Source organism: Marmota monax, unplaced genomic scaffold (genome assembly GCF_021218885.2).
Source record: "Marmota monax isolate L192 unplaced genomic scaffold, Marmota_monax_Labrador192_F-V1.1 WCK01_AAM20220418_F8-fsc00031, whole genome shotgun sequence".
Taxonomy (NCBI): domain Eukaryota; kingdom Metazoa; phylum Chordata; class Mammalia; order Rodentia; family Sciuridae; genus Marmota; species Marmota monax.
This window is the reverse complement of record NW_026695197.1, coordinates 18,968,205-18,986,260: the sequence shown is the minus strand read 5'-3', so window position 1 is coordinate 18,986,260 and position 18,056 is coordinate 18,968,205. Positions and strand designations below refer to the sequence as shown.

At 37.4% G+C, this 18,056-nt stretch overlaps 2 protein-coding genes across 12 annotated transcripts in view; one reads left to right on the top strand and one right to left on the bottom strand.

Annotated features, from left to right (window-relative positions):
• Nucleotides 1-18,056, top strand: part of Dym (dymeclin) — a 357,093-nt gene that overhangs the window by 42,033 nt on the left and 297,004 nt on the right. For 10 of the 11 annotated variants that reach the window (XM_058573871.1, XM_046428286.2, XM_058573870.1 and 7 more), the window contains one exon: nt 14,250-14,302. The exons of the other annotated variant lie outside the window; for it this stretch is intronic. In XM_058573871.1, the coding sequence (XP_058429854.1) occupies nt 14,250-14,302 (53 nt within the window). The remainder of the gene's footprint in view (nt 1-14,249; nt 14,303-18,056) is intronic. 11 annotated transcript variants of the gene reach the window in all.
• Nucleotides 8,796-9,903, bottom strand: LOC124081900 (small ribosomal subunit protein bS21m). Its single transcript, XM_046428290.2, has one exon. The coding sequence runs from the start codon at nt 9,648-9,650 to the stop codon at nt 9,387-9,389; it is 264 nt and encodes an 87-aa protein (XP_046284246.1). The 5' UTR covers nt 9,651-9,903; the 3' UTR covers nt 8,796-9,386.

Here is an 18,056-nt window from a genome sequence, read left to right as displayed (position 1 = left end):
ATTTATTTTGGTACCAGGGATTGAACCCAGGGGTGCTTAACCACTGAGCCGCATCTCCAGCCCATTTTATATTTTATTTAGAGACAGGGTCTCGCTGAGTTGCTCACGGCCTCGCTGAGTTGCTCAGGGCCTCGCTGAGTTGCCTTGGCTCTGAACTTGAGATCCTTCTGTCTTAGCCTCTCAAACCTCAGGGATTACAAGTGTGTGCCACCGTGCCAGGCCTGTTAAATTCTTTTTTTTAAAAAAAATTGCTTATAGGTTCTTTTTAGATGACAGTAGAGTGTATTTACATGACAGTAGAGTGTATTTTGACATGTTATACATACATGGAATATAACTTATTCTAATTTGGATCTCAGTCTTGTGATTGTACATGATAGCATTATTAAATTTTGATAACCACTTGGATTTTTCTTTTAGATTTTTCTTGTAATACAAGAAATGTACATGTGCTAAGAGGCTTTGCTAACATGATCATCATTGTTAATTTACCAGTTGTTTATCAAGCACTTTCCATGTGCCAGGTGCTGGGCTCATTGCCTTACATGCATCTGTCTCTTTGTTTAGTTCTTATATTTATCATTATCCCATGCATAGGAAAAGTCTAGGAGGGTTGTCCAGCATTATACATCAAGTGCTGGTAAATCAGGTTTATGTAACTCCAGAGATGTATGATGTATTCTGTTGCCCATCATGTGACACTGTCTCTTTTGGGAAAATAGACTAATCCCTGTCTCAGCCTCAAGTAATGACAAAGAGCTATGATGTTAAATTATCTGGATATATATATAAATATAAATAAAATGTTTTGAAGCTCTTTGAAAGGTATAGGTCATAGTCACAGGTACCTTATGTTTGAATGCCATTATTCACAATAATACATGTAAGCTTATCGTTTATCTATCCAATATTTTTTATCTGTCTTCAGTGGAGTGTATGTATCTTTTCTCTGCTTAGAGGAGCTGCCTGAATGATCCTTTCTCAAAGTTTTTTAATCTCTTTCCCCAGTTGAGAAACAGGAAAAGAGATTTTGTTGAATTGGGTTACAAGTTTCTAACTGAAAGAAACAATTAAATGATTGTAAAATTATTTTTTTCTCTGACTCTATGGTGCCTGTTTTTGTGTTTTTAAATTCTTTGGCACACTTTGTGTACAATTTTATTGCAACTTTTCAAATTGAAACAGTCTGCTCTGTCACAGAGGTGGACCTGGGATAACTACTAAACTGTCTTCTAAATTCTTTTCTAGTTCTTTCATCATTGGTTTGCTTGGATGTTGACCAAAATAATGTGCTAGGCCATTTTACTAATTGAATACATAATTTAAGACTTTTCTTGGCCATCTTTATTTTCTCAAATTGAGGGACCACAAGAAGTTTAGTTTTTGCATTTTGAGTTAGAACATTTTTTTCTTGTTCTTTCATTCATACCTTTCTATGCACAATTATTTTAGAAATGATTGAGTTTGCCCAGAATTAACTCCCTTAAACTTTGAAGTTTAAATGGGGAGAAACAACTAGCATCCTTTAAAGCATTAAATAAAGGAGCAAGCGAGTTTTACTTCAAGTGCACCCTTGATTTTTTTCTCACTGTATTGGTTGGATTCTGATTTTTTAAAGTCTTTTTTTCCCCTCTTGCTTTCTTGAGAAAATAAATGCAACATTATCTAGCATGGTAGTTGCCTGAGTTTTGACAGTTTAGTAGTTACAGTTGTTTCATTTTGGCAGTTGAATGTCAGAATACAGAATTGTGTGTGAAATCACATGAATATGAACACCTTTTTGGTTCTGCTTGATGCATTAAAAATTTCAATGATAAATTTATATGCAGTTTTTATCCTTTGACTTTTTGTTATAAATAGGTCCTTTAAAAACATTAATCTTTCCACTGTTTAACCACTGAATGGGCTGACTCTTATTCATTTTGTGAATGATGTCTATAATTCTCTTTGCTAAGGTAAGGCAGAAGGGAGTCTTTAGAAATGCTTCTATACTTTTCTGAATGGTTACTTGTTAATTTATCAGTCTCTTTTCTTAAACTGACAAATATTATGTATTTATCAGAATAGGTATGTTGTGGGCTGAAAAATGAAATTATTAATATAAAGTGTCAAGTTCGAAGCAATTACAGAAGAATTTTCAGTGAAAGGGACTTAATCATTGTCAGTATTTATTTTATGGACCTCATAATTATAGTTTGATTGTTCAGTAAATCTGTGTTCAGAAGTCTATTATAATTTTCCCCCAATAGCTTTTTGCCTATTTGCTTTTCTTGAGTGCTTGTTTGGAGATTCTAGCAGGGGAACACAGCTACTTGTATACCCTTGACTGAAGAAAGGTCCTCTGTCAGGGAAGGTCGTCCTCTTTGAGTATGTGGCTTCAGGAGGGACTCACATGGAGCTGTGAGGGACAAAGGTTACACCTGCCTAGCTAGCCAGATCAGCCAAACCAACCCTGGTGATCAATGGGGTGACAGATATTACAGCCAGATCACCCTTACATTTCCATTTTCTTTTCTTTTTTTTTTTTAAAGATTTGAACTATGAGTTTATTATCTGTTATTATTGAAATTCACATAAGGGACTGGTATGCCTAAAGGTAAAACAAGGGCAAGTGTAAATTACTGAAAGTGGTGAATTAGGGAACAAAATATGGTTTTATTGTAGTTACAAGTCATCTATCATCTTGTTTTATACTCACCAAGGGTTGTTTCTATTCTGTCACCTCCTGAATTGTGGCCAGTGACATTTGGAGGTATTTTCTGCTTCAGTGGCTGATATAGTTGATCATCCCTCTTTATAATGAAAAAATATTATCCACAATATTTGCTAAATTTTTATTTTTCTATCACAACTGAACATTTGTGCATGCTCACTAGATTATTCTTTAAAATTTTTTTTTTTTTTTTAGGTTCTGGGGATTGAATTCAAGACCTATAGATTCTCCATTTGAGCTATACCCCCAGCCCTTTTTCTTTTTTCCTTCCTTCCTCCTTCCTTCCCTCCTCCCACTTCTTTTTTTGAGATACTAGGGATTTAACCCAGGGATGCTCTACATCTGACCTACACTCCCAGCCCTATTTTTTAAATTTTATTTTTTAGAGAGAGTCTCACTAAATTGGTGAGGCTTCTCTGGAGCTTGCAATCCTTCTGCTTCATCTCCTGAGTTGCTGGGATTATGGAGTTTGTACCACTACAGCTGGCCCTGCTGCTAGACCATTCTTGAAGTTAAGGCTAGAGCTTTTTTTCATGCCAAGGGATTGTAACATGGAGTTTAAATCCAGAGGACTTGTAAACTATACGACACCCTCCATGTTATTTAATTAAAAAATTGATTATCTAATGCAAGTAAAGAGTTAGGTGGTATTGAATAGAATTTGTTCTACATTTATGGTGTTATGGTAATAGTTGACTAGATAGACACCATATCCTTGATGAATTCCTCCTTACGGGCCATTTTAGGGGTGGTGGTGGCTATATTTGCAATAAAGAATCTTATGATTGCTTACTGCCAATCCATGTTTATCTAAGTATAAAGACCACAAGTTTTGGTGTCAAAAGATCTGATTTTATAGTTTTACAAATTTAGCATTATGTGGGCACTTACAAGCCACAGTTAAGCAGTGTTGATGGGTAATTGGTTAAATCTTTCTGTCATATAATTTATGAAACTTTTTAGTACAGAAATGTTCATTGACCTAACCATTAAACTTCTAGAATTTATGTTAAAGGGGATGATTTCAGAAATGTGTGTAGAAAGATACATATATAAAGACATTCATAACAGTGTTTATGATAGCAGATAATTGCTAGCAACTTAAATGTCCACAAGTAAGGAGATTGGATAGGTAGGTAGATAGATAGATAAACAAACAAATAAATAATGGTACATCTGCATGTTGGGACAACATAGCCATTAGAAATGGTCATATGTTTGTAGACAAGGAAAAGAATCTACAGCATATTCAGTGGTGAAAGCCAGTCATAAAACCATCGCACAGCATAATCTTGTTCATGAGGAATTGTTTTTGAATATATTTTAAAGAAGTGTATATTTATCTAACTTTTTGTATATGTTTGAATAGTTTTTTATTTTTATGGTTCACTTTTTTAAACTTATTTAGAAATTACTTAGATTCATGGAAAGTTGCAAAAAAAAAAAAAAAAAATACAGGTCCCTAGCACCTTTTGCTCAACTGTAACTTTTTTTTGTTTTGTTTTGTTTTTTAAAAAACAAAACAGAGAGAGAGAGAGAGAGATTTTTTAATATTTTATTTTTTAGTTTTCGGTGGACACAACATCTTTGTTTGTATGTGGTGCTGAGGCTCGAACCTGGGCCGCACGCATGCTAGGCGAGCGCGCTACTGCTTGAGCCACATCCCCAGCCCCTCAACTGTAACATTTTGCACAACTACAACGCAGCATCAAAACCAGGAGACTGACTTTGGTACAATCCCTAGAGTTCATTGGTTGGTTACACTTGCATCCATTTGTGTGTGTGTCTATATAGCATTATACTGTTTTATCATATATGTAGATTCATTAAACCACCATCACAATCAAGAAACAGGACTGTTGCTTTCTTTTGAGGCACCCCAGGGATTGAACCTGGAGTGCTTAACCACTGAGCCATATCCCCAGCCCTTTTATGTTTTATTTTGAGAGAACCTCACTAAGTTTCTGAGGCCAGCCTCAAACTTATGATCCTCTGCCCCCTGAGCCTCTGGGGTTGTAGGAGTGCACCACCATGCCTTGCAGATCACCTGCTTTTATGTGAAACTGCCTAAGTTTTACCTGCTTCCCTCCTAATATGAGAAGACGTGTAATGCTGGTAAATTTCTTTTAAGTGTATCAAGGAATACATGTTTAACAGTTTAATATTTGTGGGGTTTTTGTTGTTGTTGTAGCTGTTGAGGGTTAGGAAACTTGATTGAGCTGTGTGTCAGGCACTTTCCATACATTGCCATATGTTTCTCACAACTAGTATGAGATGGTGGACTCCCTCCTTCTTTTTATAGAGGAGGAAACTGAGACTCAAACTAAGTAACATGACTAGTTCATACCAATAGGAAATATGGACTCTGGGACTTAAATATTCAACTATACAATTTGTATACACACAGTTTGAAAATCCATGTGTATGTAGTGAGCTTGAGTTTTGTTAATTGATGGTAGTGGTTAAATTGAGAAGTAATATATTTGTTGGACACGTTTTGAAAGTGATCAACCTGTGAATCTAGTGGTTGCAGAGACATTACCTATTCTTGCTGTTGAAATTCCTTCTAGTATTTTAATTTGGTATAAAATTTTGGTGGAATTTAACCAGAATTTTTAAAGAGTATGTACTTCCCATGTTCTGATTTAGTAACAGTTAGTGGTTTATCCAAGTGTGGTAGCCTGACATTTAGCAGCAGTTGTTAATTATGTTGTTGTGGACTCATGGTTAGGTCCTATCATATGTGCTAGTAGAGGCATTACTATTATAATTGTTGTTGTTCTAATTATCTTTTTAAAATTTCTTTTTTTTTTTGCTAAAAATCTCAGGATAGTTATAGTCAGGGTCAGATTTTTTTCAAACTAATATTTTATAAACATGATATTCTTTATCTACATTTATCTTTATAAAACCACTGGGAAAAAGAACCTAGTCTGTCAACTCTTCTTAGGCAGCCCTTGAAGCTCTGTGGCTGGCTTTTGGTCACGCCATCACTTCTGTCCCCCAACGTGAGCTTGCTTGGAAAACCTACTGGGGTTAGACACAGTCTTGGATGAGTAGGGTTGGCTGGGTTCATTGTGTCTGCTTCAAACACCAAGGTAAAGGGGTTCAGGACAGCAGATATGAGGGCCTTCCTCCAACAGCCACACCTATCAACTGGTGGTGAGGACAACTTCTTGCTCTCCTACCTGTGTCATCAGGTCATCAGTTGGGTCAGATATTTATTTATTATTTTGAGATAGGGTCTTGCTAAGTTGCTTAGGGCCTTGCTAAATTGCTGAGGCTGGCTTTGAACTTATGATCCTCCTGCTTCAGCTTCCTGAGCTGCTAGGATTACACACATGCACCACAGCGCCCAGCAGAGTCAGATTTTTTTTTTTTTTTAATATTTTTTTCTAGGTGTAGATGGACACAACACAATACCTTTATTTTTATGTGGTGCTGAGGATCGAACCCGGGTCCCGCCCGTGCTAGGCGAGCGCTCTACCACTGAGCCACAATCCCAGCCCCAAGAGTCAGATTTTTAACCACTGTTCCTTGCTGCTGTTGCTGTTATGTTGAGTTTTGCTAGTGTGTGTGTGTGTTTTTTTATTTTTTATTTTTTTTAGTCATACATGACAGCAGAATGTATTTTGACATATAATACATACATGGAACGTACATACATCAGTCATATTGACTATTCTATTCTGCTGCCCTTCCTATCCTCCTAGTGTGTGTTTTTGATATTTTGCTTAATGACTCCTCATTACATTTGGGATAAAATCCAAACTCCTTAAATAGCAGTTTATTATTTTTCTCTGTTTTACCTTTCCAGTCTTCTCTGTTATGAACACTCCCCAGTAACTTAACTTAGTCATGTTATATGTTGGCAGATTTAGCAGAGGTGGCATAGATTACATTGATCAAGACAGGTTTAGACGTAATTTGGAGGCGAGTCCAGTGATGGGACTTGGGAGGCTGAGGCAGTAGGGTCACAAGTTTAGAGCTCAGCAACTTAGCGAGGCCCTAAACAATTTAGTGAGATCCTGTCTCAAAGTAAAAAGGGCTGGGTGGTTAAGCACCCCTGGCTTCAATCTCCAGGATGAGGGGTGGGGGGGATGAATTTGTTGGATTATTGGTATTTCTTGTGGAATTAAAAAAATATTTATTTTTTAGTTATAGGTGAACACAATATCTTTATTTTACTTTCTGTGGTGCTGAGGATCAAACCCAGTGCCTCATGCATGCTAGGTGAGCGCTTTACCTCTGAGCCACAACCTCAGTCCTCTTGTGGAATTTTGTAGCAGTGCTCTTACAGAGGTGTGTGGAGAGTGTGAGATTGTTGTTGATGAGACTTATCTCCTCTGGGATATCTTTTCATGAAATCAAAGTAAGGAGGTAAATGGGTTTAGAATATAGCCCAGAAATGGCAGCAGTAATGTTTAAAAACTTCCTTGTGGTTGTGAAAATTTTATTAATTATTTTCTTGGTGAATTAATTATCTTCAGGGAAGCCCAGTGGAGGTTCTTAAAACTATGGAAAACTTACTAGATCTGCTAAAGATTTTCTAATGAAATGTATATGTGTGTGAAATTTTGGGGTACTTTTAGTTTCAAGTTCATTAGGATATCACTAATAAAACTGAGATTCCCTTTCTGTGATGCTGCCCAAATGATGGTGTGGCCAAGGTTTGAGAAGAGGGTGCCTGATGTTCCTTCACATAATAAGAATTGCTTTAGGTAGTCTTATCTGGTGTTTGCATCAATATGGTTGTTTATGTAAGTTAGTTTGTTTAGCACAGGTTTGACTAAGAGAGTATTACTGCTAAGTATTTATATAACCTTCTACTGTTGACAATTTTCTAATTGATCTAGAGGTAAGGAGTTTATGTATTTATTTAGTAAGTTTGAAGTACTCTGTGTGGTTCTAATATATTTAATCTGAAGTATTGTGGATATTTGCTGCCTTTTTGTCCCCTTTTTGCATGTTTCCAGTGTCCCGAGTCTGCCTTCAAAAACAACATTCGGTTTCTAATTGTAATTGTCTTGGAAACATTGGCATGTTTTTGCAGTACCATTTTACTTTTATTTACTGCAAACGATGATTTGTTAGTTGCCTGCTGCCAGAACATCTGAGCTCATTTGTTTAACTAAAACAGTACCATGCATAGATGCCTATAACAGGCCGTGACAGTTACCAACCACCCCAGTTGCTTACCACCTCATTATGGCTCAAAGTCAAGCAAAAGGGAAAGCGGATTATTCTTAAAATGTTCCAGTAAGTTTAGAAAACTGGAGAATGGAGGGATGAGAGGAAAGAAATTCTATTATAACAGTCAGTGTGTTGGTTTTGGCAGGGATGTGCCTGGCTGATTTCCTTTGTAGAAATAAATAACACTTCAGAGTGCAGAAATTGCAGGAGTACTACAACAGATAGAGCCCTGTGAATCCTTTAATGAACAGATAACTACCAGGAGTTTTTATTTTGGCCAAGCCAGGCATAGTAGGCAATGAGTGACTGAAGCACTTTCCTTGTTCCCACAGAGAATATAATCTAGGCCCTGAAGATGTTTTCTCCAGGAAGTGGTGATTGCTGAGGCAGGGAGAAGTGGTGGCCACATGCAGGGGGAGCCAGATCTGGGGGGCCTCATCACGCAAGGCAGGTGCTGGCTGGCTTGACACAAGGGGGAGCTTTCCAAGAAATCAGACTGCTTCAAAAAGACACTTTCTTTTACACTTGGAAAAAACATCTTTTAAAATATTTTAATAAAAATTTAAACTTGAGGTCAGAGCTTGCCTCGAGGGCTGGAAAGTAGGAAGTGTTTCTTCAGGAGCAAGGGGAAATAGTTTTGTCCTCTGCCAAGGAAGTGCCTGACAGTGGCACTTATTTATTTAGTAAATTTTTATTAAGTGCCTGCTTTGTACCAGACTGAGAGTGCTGTGATGAACAAGGAGCTCACAGACAAGCAATTGGGCCATCTTACTACTGTGGGCTCAGTTTTATGATTGTGTGCTTTTCTTTTTTTTTTTTTTTTTTTTTTTTTTGATGTTAAACTTGTCTTTTATTGCTCTGGCAAGGATTCCACCACTCCAGCCTACTGTTAAGGTATTTTGGAAGCAGATTTATTCCAAATACATAAATAATTCCTCTCCTCTTTGTTCAGTGGTTGCACAGGGATGCGGGGAGTAGCTCAGTAAAAAGTAACTGATGCTTTTCCAATAAGATTTTGCTTAAGGGTTCATAAAAGTGGGTAGAATATGGTAGGTATATGTCCCACCAGAGTTTGTAAATTTTCCTTACATACCCTAGAATTAAACATACTTACTGAAAAGACTTTTACAAAAATTACCATTTTTAAACTATTAAAGTGTGTAATTCAGTGGCATTAAGTACATTCACTTTTTTGTTGGCAATCATCACCATCTATCTTCAGAATGTTTTCAGATTTGCAAACTGACACTCTAGGCCCATTAAACAATTGCTGATAGCCCCCTTCCCTATCCTTTAACCACCAAGATTCTACTCCTAGACTACTTTTGGACTGTTTGTCTTTCACTTAATAAGAAAGACAGTCTACTGCTGACCAGTGGGGTTGCTTCTCTACATGCAAGTTTTCTTGCATATAGTCGATTTGAGTTTATTATAGAGAAAGAGGTGGAGACAAACTGGATGTGGGCCTCCTATCCGCGTCTCAGCAGCCTTGCCATGGATCTGCCCGATTCTTTCGCATCAAAAAGTTGATCTTTCGAGCCATTTCCATGTTGTAGATCCGCCTGCAGGTTTCATAGCTTTCCCGCTGTCGCTTGCGGCAAGGTTTCTCATAGTATCTTCGTCGTTTAATGTCTTCAATGAGCCCATCCATGCTGAGGATTCTGTTCAGGGTTCTGTATGCACCTTCCACGTTCCCTTCGTGTACCATCACAGTCCTGGCAATGAACTTCAGGTGCTTTGCCATAACTTTGGATTTAGGTCTTCACTCTTCAGGACTTACAGGAGGGCGGAGAAAAGGCAAGGAAAGCACAGAGACCCGAGAAAACGGGGAAAACCAAGGGTAGCCAGGCTTCGCCACCGAGGCCGCGTCGCCGGGCGCGGGGGGACGGCCGGGGCAGGGGCGCGCCGCAGGTCCAGCGACCGCTCACGGGACAAGGAGTCTGCCGGGCGTGGGGGACGGGGCCGCCGTGCAGACCCGGCCCTCCCCAGGCCCTCCAAGGCTTCCCGACCGCGGAGGGAGTCCTTCACCCGGCACCCTCAGAACGCGCCCGGCCCCCGGCGCTCGCGGCCGGAAGCGGAAACTGATTGTGTGCTTTTCTTACCTGTCTCACCTGGTGATCAGGAAGGTTTCTTGGAAAAAGTAATGTCCATACCAACCTTAAATGTTGGGCTTAATTCCTTTTTAAAGGCTAATATTATATTAAAGATAAATCAAAACCCTGTTTTGGGAACACCTAGCAACTTGCTATTGAAAGGAAGTTGAGGCACTGAACTCCATATTCCATCCATCAGGCATACTTTCCCAGCTTAATAGTTTGCCGTTCCCATGTTGATTGACCTTCAGGTCCCAGAATGTGCCAGGGTCTCTGTGACTGCCATAACCCTTGTCTCACTTCTCTTGGTTCTCTAGGACAGATGTTCCTTCTTCCTTGATTCCACCTGGGGGAGTTTGGGTACATATCCTGTGAGCTCACGCACAAGGCTGGTCTTAATTTTTTACTTGTCCTGCACCAAGCAGTCTGGCTTCTTCATTCCTCCATATAATTTGTAGGCGAAGGGATCTTTTCACAGAACCCAGCATACCTTTGGTGCCTAGTCAGTGTTTGTTGAATGAACCAGATTTAATAACTTTTGAAGGTTACAGTCATGTATATAATTGAAGCTCTTGGTTCTAGCCAGTTATAAAAGAGAGTGTCATTTTACTGAAAAATGTAGAAGCACCAGTGAAACAGATTTTATGCATGTGGCCTAGTTATTAACCTCATAAAACTCTTTACAGTCCTTTGCATTTTATGCCTCTTTACTTTTTGCCTGAGTAACCAAAACACTGAGTAATTCATGGTTCCCAATTTCTGTTAATTAAATACTAATGTGTATTTTAAAATCTGACTGCAGTTTTTAAATTAATTAGAAGTCTTTTGATATTAACAAAAATCAGTTTGACTTAGACTGTGTGACAAAGAGGGGAATATGTGATGAAGAGACAGGGGCATTTCACAGATTCCAAGATTAGGAACACAGCCAGGCTTCAGGAAGAACTGGAACTGAGAATTGGAAGGCCCGCAGGAATCCCAAGAGTCCTTTCTGTTTGCTTTTTTCGGCAAAGCTCTTTTATTCATCTTTCTTGTGAACTGGCTTTCTGTTTCTCAGTGGGGAGAGGGTGGCCTCTCATAATGCTCAGTTTTGCAGCCAAGTTCCAGCCATATGGAAAGCCTGTTTTTCCATCTCAATTCCAAATTCCCCAGAACTTCGGGCTTGGCTCAGGTTGCCTGTCAGACCCTGATTCAGTCAGCAGCTATGGCCAGAGGTGGGGGTCATGCTGACACACCTGCTTCTGCTCATCTCTAAATAGTAGGTGGGGAGGTAGATAAAAAAGGTGTAAGGCAGACAGACAGCAGAGAGACATTGTGGGGCTAGCAAGCACTCTGAAAACATCTATAGAATGGCAAATACTGGAGACCTATAAACCACTGTGAGATCATTTCTAGTTTATCTCGCTCCCTGAATCAATTTCATATGAACCTGAAAGATTTAACTCTTCAAAATCATATTCACCCTTTCTAATATGAATGTAGGTTGAGATTTTTAAGGTACTGGCATATTCACATGTAGTTGGGTCTTAGTTTTCTGTATGTGGTAACATTTCTTCTTTCTTTCTTTCTTTTTTTTTTTTGTGGTACTGGGGATGGACCCCAGGGCCTTGTTGCTTACAGGCAAGTGTTCTACCACAGCTACATTCCCAGCCCTGGTGATATTTCCTATATATGATACGTCTTCAGTTTTTGAGAAGTAGGGTCTAGCAATCTGTTCAATATGAATCTAAGGGGAGCCATCCATGTGATTTAAAATTTCTAGTAGCCACACTGAAAAAGTGAAATGAAATAGGTAAAATTAATTTGAATGATGTATTTAATCCAGTATATCTCAAATATTATGATTTTCCTAATATAAAATTATGAATGAAATATTTTCCATTTTTAAAAAAATATTTGCAATATGGTATGTTCCAACACATTTTAATTGGAATATCCACATTTGAAGTGGTGAGTAACTACTTGTAGCTAGTAGTTACCATACGGGATAGTTTTAGAACTGTCTCAAAGCATTCGGTTTTCTTCCTCAGTTTCTCTAAAATTTCTTTGTAAAAAGCCTTAATGCTAAAAGATCGCTCTTTTAAAAAATGCCCTTCATCACTATCAGCAGAGAACTCTTGGGGAGACAGGTAGGGATTTTAAAACCAGCTACAGTAGAGTTGCTCACCTGGAGAATTTTCTGTATTACCTGTGTTGGCAGAAAAGGGCATGTGATTAACCAGGTGTCCAGGCTGGAAACTGTTGCCTCTTCTCAGACTTCTCATTCCTGTACTGTCACTAATCCTCTCTGGAAACCTCAGTTTGCTTATTTATAAGAAATTGGGCTTATAATGGTCCTGTTCACTAGAAGAGATTTTCATGGGATTTAAATGCACTGATAAATTTGAAAAATGCTTTGAAAGACATTTACAGGTTCTATAAATCGAAGGCATTACTTTAATTTAATTAGAGAGAAAAAGGCCACTACATTTTAGAGCCAATAATAGCTATTATTTACTGAGAGTTTACTTTGTGCTAGGAAATGTTATGAGTGCTTTATAGGTGTTTTATAATTTAACCATAGAATCAAGCTTATAAAGGTACTCTTATATATGAAGAAGCTATGATATTGAAGTTAGGAAATTAGTCCAGGGTCACTTATCTGGTAAGTAAACTGGTGTGAGAATGTACCTTTTAAAAATATGGAATTGAAATACAAGAAAAATTTGTCATTGTAGCTATCTTCAAATGTACAATTCTGTGGCATTGAGTACATGCTCCGTCTCTTGTAATCATGACCACCTTCCATCTCTAGAACTTTTCCATATTCTCCGTTGGAAAGTCTGTAGTAACTGAAAACAAACTCCCCATTATCCTTCTCCCCAACTCCTGGCAACCACTTTCTAATTTTTTCTATAAAATTGTCAGCTAAGTACTGTATATAGGAGGAATCATACAAGTTTTATCTTTTTGTGACTACCTTATTTCACTTAGCATAACGTTGTCAAAGTTCATCCATATTATAGAATATGTCTGAATTTCCTTATTGTTAAGTCAGAGAATACTCCATTGTATGTATGTGCTGTATTTTCTTTATTCATCTATTATTTAGTGGAGTTGAGTTGCTTCTACCATTTGGCTCTTGTCAGTAATACTTCTGTGAACATGGGTGTACAAAGTGGGAATTGCTGGATCAGGTAGAAATCCTATTTTCTTTTTAACTTTGAACTATTTGAACCTTCATATGTTTTCAACAGTGGATGCATCATTTTACATGCTTATTAGCAGCACACCAGTCCGTTTTTCCACATCTTTGTTCAGACTTGTTCCTTTCCTCCCCTCCCCTCCCCTCCCCTCCCCTCCCCTCCGTATTTATTTTTTATTTATTTTTTGGGGTGGGGTACCAAGGATTGTATTCAGGAACAGTTAGCCATATCCCCAGCCCTATTTTGTATTTTATTTAGAGACAGGGTCTCACTGAGTTGCTTAGTGCCTTGCTAAGTTGCTGATGCTGGCTTTGAACTCTTGCTCAGCCTTCCAAGCCACTGGGATTATAGGCATGTGCCACCCTGCCTGGCCTCCTTTTCTTTTCTTGATAGTAGTCATCCTAATGGGGTAAAGATTATAAACATACAGTTGGTTGTCACTGTGGTTTTAATTTGCATTTCTGGAATAATTAGTGACATTGAACATCTTTTCAGTTGCTTATTGGTCATTTGTACATCTTTAGAAAAATGGCCATTCAAGACCTTTCTCTCTTTTTTAGTTAGGTGGTTTTTATTGTTGTTGTAGGAGTTTTTAAAGTAATTTTGGATATCAAAGCCTTATCATAATATGATTTGCAAATACTTTTATCTGTTCCATGGATTGACTTTTTATTGTTGGTTTTATCTGGATATATCTTTATTATTATTATTTTTGTACTTGGGATTGAACCCAGGGGTGCTCAACCACTGAGCCACATCTGCAGCCTTTTTAAAAAAAAATAATTTATTCAGAGACAGGGTCTCACTCAGTTATTTAGGGTCTTTCTATGTTGCTGAGGCTGACTTTGAACTTCCAGTCCTCATGCTTTAGCCTTCCATGTAGCTGGGATTAGCAGTCACTCTCAGCTTAAAGTTTTATTTTATATTTCTCATTTTATTGTTTACCTTGTATACAATATTTTTAAAAAATTATTTTTTTTCTTATTTATATATTCCTTTAACTGACGAGTATATATGTATTTGGTATTGTAGTTGTAAAGTACCTTTCTTATTTTGTCTTTCCAGTTCTGAGTTGAAGCTCTTGGAGGAGGCAACCATTTCAGTCTGCAAGGCTTTAGGTAAGGGAGAAGGTGTGTATGTGTGTGTTTGTGTGGTGCATGAGTGTGTGCAGGTATGCATGTGTGTAGGGGACTTTTTTCAAATGTTCTGTTACAGATTTTGTCAATATTATATGAATTGGATTAATGAAGTGATGTATCTTGATAATGAAATAAGTAATAATTATTTCTGTTCATAGTACTTATGGATGTTAACAGAAGATTCCATTCAGTTAACACGCACTGAGCTATATTTGTAGTGGTAGTAATAGATTATGCTAAGCTATAGGTACTCTTTCAGCTTGTTCTATTTGTGAATATTGAAATACAGAGAAAAATCAAAATATTAGGTTAGTAATGGACAGTTCATATAGAATTCACCATTCATCCTGTGATTTGCCACCTGCCCTGACTGCATGTGCTATTGTTGACTATGTTAACCAGAATAATTATTACTCACAAAAGTATATTAGGAAGTTTCTCCATAACAGCTTGATATTAAGGTAGAAAGCATGAGATCAAGAATACTTTTATGATCTTTATTTCTGCTCTGCTACTTATTAGTTGAACCTTTATTTCCTCATCAAAGTTGAGGTTAAGAACAACTATTTTACAAGATTGTTGAAAAGATAAAAATGATATAACATGAAATATCCAGTATAGAACATGGTATCTAGTTGTTATACAGTTTTATGTCAACAGCTATTTCCTTTTTTGGCCTCATTTTTCAAATGCTTTACTTTCAAGTTGATAGTAATTAGAATGGAATGTGTATGCTTTTTAAAAATATGGGTTTAAAATGCAAATAACTGTAATTACTGTGCATCATTGCTTTGAAAATGAGAGAGAATGTGTTTATAAAATATCCAGTATAAGGATCTTTAAAGTAATATTAATATCTGTTATAAAATCAAGCCATGTTGCCAGGCATGGTGGCACACAGCCATAATCCCAGCAGTTTAGGAGGCTAAGATAGGAAGATTGCAAGTTTGAGTCTAGCCTCAGCAATTTAGTGAGACCTGTCTCAAAATAAAAAATAAAAAAGGGTAGGGATGCAGTTCAGTGGTAAAGCATCCAAGTTCAATCCTCAGCATAACAAAACCAAACCAGACCAGACCAGACCAGATCAGACTTGTTGATAAGCATATGAGTTCTATGGGCAACTCTCATATCAGTTACATTACCAGTAACAGTCTTTGATGAAATATTTTTGTATTTGGAAACATTATGTTGGTAATGATAGAGATCTATTGTTGTTTTGCTTTCAATTAAAACATAGATTACAGAATTTTATGCTATCTATAGCTGGCTCTCAAAAATCATGTGGCAGTTTAATGCTGAAAATTATAGAGTTTTATATCACAGTGGTGTCAGTGCAGTCATTATGATGGTGGCTTTAAGGTGAACTTGTTTTTTTTTTTTTTTTTTATAAAGCTTGCATTTAAACATTGGAAGTAATATTGACTTAGCAGATACATGGTGACAAACACACCAAATATGTGTATCATCATCATCATCATCACACACACACACACACACACACACACACAATTATTATTATTTATCTTTGTTTTATTTTTATTTATTTTTATGTGGATCGAACCCAGTGCCTCACGCATGCCAGGGAAGTGCTCTATCACTGAGCCACAACCCCAGCTCCTACTATTACTTTTTAAATATTGTTTTTAGTTGTCAATGGACCTTTATTTATTTATTTATTTATTTATTTATATTCAGTGCTGAGATTCAAACCCGGTGCCTCACATGTGCTAGGCAAGTGCTCTACCACTGAGCTACAACCCTAGCACCTTCCCACTATTATTTTTAATGTATATTTTTTTTCTTGACATTGTATTGGAAGGATGTCATTAAAAGTACCTCTAGGAACAGGAAAATAAAAGATAAATTTTTATTGCCAATAACTCCAATAGTACAGTGGTACAGCTAAAATAAAATTTTTTCCATATTTATCAGAGGTGAGCACTGCTATTCATAGTGCTCTGTACTAGATTTGATTCATTTTAAAAATTATTTATTTATTTTTTGATATCGGGGATTGAACTCAGGGCACTTGACCACTGAGCCACATTCCCTGCCCTACTTTGTATTTTATTTAGAGACACGGTCTTACTGAGTAATGCTTAGTGCCTCGCTTTTGCTGATGCTGGCTTTGAACTTGGGATCCCCCTGCCTCAGCCTCCTGAGCCGCTGGGATTACAGGTGTGCACCACTGTGCCCGACTCTGGACTAGATTTATATACACAGTTTTATATAAATGGTACTGTTCATGCTAGGATCTTTGCTTTATCGGAATCTTCAATCTGGTCGGTCCCATCCTGCTGCTCTGCTTGCCTGTCAGGTGTTCCCTGTTGCTGCTCTGGCTCCTGAAGCTCCTTCAGCTTCCATGACATTTGATATTTATCAATTAACTTTGCTGGTGTTAAATTCCATTCCTTGTACCATGTCAGTCTTTTGGAATCTTGAATCTACCATAAGACATAATTTTTTAAAAACTCATTTAATTTAATTAATGAGATCATCTTTAATTTTATTAATTTATAGTTTTGATCTTAATTTTATCAAACAGTTCATCCTGAAATCTCAAGGTATTTTCAATTAAACTACACCCAAAGCTAGAAAGAAAACTAGGAAATTTTTGTTCTAAGTGAAACTCTAATGATATCTGACATCTTAACCGCATTTCTGTTCTCAATTGTGAAAGCTAGACAGAAGCTCCCCTGTTTTAGAATGTAAGCTCCACGAGGACAGGGGGTTCTGTTTACAGGTGCCTCTGTAGTGCCTGAAATAGTGCAGGTGTAAAGTAAATACATGATGAATGAAAAAGGTAAACAAAGCTTTATTTTATATATTTATTTATTTTGTGGTACTGGGGATTGAGCCAGTATATTTCTGTTTTTTTTTCAATTTCTTTGAGATAGCCCCTCTCTGAATTGCTTAGGCTGGCTGTGAATTTGTTATCTTCCTGATAAGCCTTCTAGTGGATAGGATTACAGGCTTGTACCACCCCAGTGGGAAGCTTTAATTACAGCAGTCTAGTAGCCTGGGTGCTCCTTCCAACAACAACAGTATTGTTTTCATTCATTTTGTGTTTAAATAGATAACCATTTGCAAATTCAATTGATTACTTATAAAGTCATTCATTATAAAAGGACTGTTGAACAAAGATTAAAATTGGGATTCTAAATGACAGTAGTCACATCAGTTTAGTTTCTTTCAATATTTATTTATTTTTGTGGCACTAGTGGTTGAACCCTGAGGAATTCTACCACTGAGTTACATCCCCAGACTCTTTTTTTTTGGGGGGGGGGGGGCAGACATAGTCTTACTAAGTTGCTTGCTGAGACAAGACTGCCTTGAACTTTTTTTTTTTTTTAAGAGAGAGAGAATTTTAATATTTATTTTTTAGTTTTTGGCAGACACAACATCTTTGTTTGTATGTGGTGCTGAGGATCGAACCCGGGCCGCACGCATGCCAGGCGAGCGCGCTACCGCTTTAGCCACATCCCAGCCCCTGCCTTGAATTTTTGATCATCCTGCCTCAGCCTCCCAAGTTGCTGGGATTATAGGCATGTACTACCACACCTGGATTCGTTATTTTACTTTGATTTACAGAAGCTAGCTAATATTAAACCCCACAGAGATACATTTGTAAACTTAACTTTTTTTTTTTTTTTAAAACAGTTCATCCTGAAAATCTCAAGGTATTTTTAATTAAACTACACCCAAAACTAGAAAGAAAACTAGGAAATTTTTG